Raw genomic sequence first — 3,109 nt, 5'->3', positions numbered from 1 at the left:
AAAAAAAAAAAAACTGGTCTGCTGTGTCATTATTTTTTTATAGTTTTTAAACATTGAAAATCTTGGCCAAATGTGTTTTTTTAAGTCAATTTTTTCAGAAAGTTTATTTCTACAATTAGATGTCAAAAGAAAACCAGTGCAGCAAGACAACCAAACCAACTCCTATATTAAGATGTATGTCAGCTACTGATTTGGCTTACTATATAATCTCTGTGAGAATAAGTTACTTACAGTTTATAAACTTCATGTAGAATTGTACTCCAGTTTTAAGGACTTGTGGACTTGTTTTAAATCTTTATGGTGAAAAGTTTAATTCATAGCTAATTAGTCTGTACTCCTTAGTATATTTTTTATATGATTTTCTAATAGACATATTTTCACTTTTTTTTTTTCTTCTAGTCACACTACTATTACTCCTTAGAAGATTTTTGCTTGCAGTTCACACAAGGCACTTGCATATGCATTTTCACTTGTTTGCCGGGACAAATTTACACACACACACACACACACACGCACGCACGCACGCACACTGCTTTGTTTCCATTTGCCTGTTCTAGCCCAAGCTTGTAAAATAAGGTTTCTCTTTGACCTTCTGACTTAGGACATTTTTGCTTTGATATTTCAGCTAAGGCACACTTGTTAATCTTAGCCTTTGTGGAAAAAGGCCACCTTAACCTTGAATAGGAAGGTATTTTGAAGCTGGTGATGGGTGAATAGAGTAGGGTCCTTTATTGTTGAAACAAAGCATCTCTCTGCTGGGAGTTAACAACTTTTATATCACCTTCACAATACATTAAAGTGATAACACCTTCTGTTAAATGTCTCTATTTTCCAAATACTATGAATTGAATAGCCACCTAAATCAAGTATTGGCATATTCCAAAGGAGCTCATTATAAATGTCTTCCTGTCTGTCGTTTCATAGGTACCCCAAACCTACACTTCCACAGAACCTTTACTTTCTCAGATCTGTTAGGTTTTGTTTAATTTTAAGCTATCATGAGCTTGTGTACAAAGTAGTTGTTTTTGCTTGACCTTTTCACAATTACATGTAACTGTTAAAATTGAAAACATGTTTAAAATGATATTTTGAAGACATTTAAGCAAAAAGCCTGATGGAAATCAGCGGTGCTGGCTAGATTCCCTCTTTTTTTTTTAATTTTTTTAATGTTTTATTTATTTTTGATACAGAGAGACACAACATGAGAGGGGGAGGGGCAGAGAGAGAAGGAGACACAGAACTGGAAGGCTCCAGGCTCTGAGCTAGCTGTCAGCACAGAGCCCGACGTGGGGCTCGAACCCACGAACGTGAGATCTGACCTAGGCCGAAGCCGGAGGCTCAACCGACTGAGCCACCCAGGCGCCCCTAGATTCCCTCTTAACCGGTGTGGTGACTCGCAGCACACCTGCCAGCCAGCTGAACCCTTCGGACCATCTCCCCTTCTCCGTTCCTTCATCCTTGCTCCCTCTCCTCCTAACTTGTTCCCTCATCTGAATCTGCCAGAAAGAAAATGCACTCTATTCAACAAGTGAATGCTTTTTAGAACTTCGAATAGAATATCTAAAGCTATGAACATTCCCTCCGTATTCAGGTGTAAAACTAGTTCATGAGCCACATTTAAACACTCAAAATTATCTTTTGGACAGTTTTTTTCAGGGCCTCCTATTAAAGATGCTTAAAAATCTTGGAACATGAAAACAGCGGCTTTATTGTGACGCTAAGGGCCCTTAATGCGCAGCTATCTAACCTTTAAAGATCAAATGAGGTGATGCACGTTAAAATACAAAGCCACCTACAAACCGTTAGGTTGTCATTTGGCGTTACAAAAGCAAATTGGGTGTAATGAGCCGGAGGTTAATGTTTGTGCCAGGGGGCCCGGCGTCTTGGCCGGCCGGGATGGGGCTCACGGTTCCGAGCTTTCGGTGTTCCGCTTAGGCGGACCTCCGACTGCGTCGAGGGCCCTAGGGCGCGGCGACGTGCCAGCCGCGCAGGAACAGAGGCGACCACCGGAAGCCGCGGGCCCGCCGTGGCGGGAACAGATGTGCCGCTTTCCCGAGGCGAGGTCCCCAGACCAGCGGGGCGCCGGCGGGACGCGGAAGCACCAGGCCCTCGGTGCGCGTGTGGGGCGCGCCCGGAGCCCACCCGCTCCCCTCGCGGCCCAGCCCGTCAGAGTCCCGCGACCCGCCGCTCTCCAGCCCCAGGGCCCCGGCGAGTCGCCGGTGTCGAGCAGGGCAGGCACGGGAAAGTTCAGACCCCCGACCCGCAGGGTGGCCTGTGTGTCGCGGTCCCCGTCGGGACCAAAGCGGATCATTGCAGCAGCAGCAGCAGCCGCCGCCGCCGCCGCCTCCCTCGGTTTCTGGAAGCGGCGCCGAAGCGTCCCCACCTGCTCGTTTCACCGGCTCAACTCACTGCACCGATGCAAACACCGAACCTTTGAGATGATGGAAATCTTCCTTCCGACGCTGCACGTTTAAGTTCTAAGTCTGAACGTAATCGAATTGAGCTAAGCTTAGAAATCTAAAATTTAGACCTTGTCTGATGGGTCAACACTCCCCAGTCCGGACGCCAGAGAGCTGGCTGGTTTCGCCCGGCTAGTCCGTGCCTCTTCCCTGGCCGCCTCAGACGGTCATGGAGCTGAGATCCTGCCACACTGTTTGTTCCTGGCGATCGACTGCCCTACTATAACCGGGGGGAAAGTCAACAAACAATAAAATGACAAGCGGTCCGTTCTCGATGGCTTTTTTCTCCACGCAACGTTAACTGCTTGCATTGTTTCAGATTTCGTATTTATGGAATGAGGGGCAAGAGCGAACATGGTGTGATTTTTGTATTTGAAATGGGACTAGAGCTATTCACTACTGCAAAATAGTTTGCACAACTTAGAGTTAGGCAATATTAGTCGTTAAACCTTTATTAGAAGTCACTTAAACAATGACTGAAATAGAGGTTACAAGGGATTTAAAAAATTAAATGGTCTTTCATTCAATTTTGGGTACACATTATCCAATTGCAGGTAAATATATAAAGCAAAACAGTGAAACAAACAAAAAGCTCCCAGAAGCTTCCACTACCTACCAACTTAAAAATAATAAAAGTAATCTTGAAATCA

The 3,109-nt window shown here is 45.3% G+C and overlaps 1 protein-coding gene across 1 annotated transcript in view; it reads left to right on the top strand.

The window, feature by feature from the left end:
* The window catches only part of XRN2 (5'-3' exoribonuclease 2), an 84,514-nt gene extending 82,040 nt beyond the window's left edge, over window positions 1-2,474 (top strand). Inside the window, exon 31 of the mRNA XM_029917912.1 lies at window positions 1,871-2,474. Coding sequence (XP_029773772.1) covers window positions 1,871-2,474 — 604 coding nt within the window. The remainder of the gene's footprint in view (window positions 1-1,870) is intronic.
* Window positions 2,475-3,109: the final 635 nt, after the last annotated feature.

This window comes from Suricata suricatta, chromosome 12, assembly GCF_006229205.1.
Source record: "Suricata suricatta isolate VVHF042 chromosome 12, meerkat_22Aug2017_6uvM2_HiC, whole genome shotgun sequence".
NCBI lineage: Eukaryota > Metazoa > Chordata > Mammalia > Carnivora > Herpestidae > Suricata > Suricata suricatta.
This window is presented reverse-complemented; position numbering and strand designations above follow the sequence as displayed.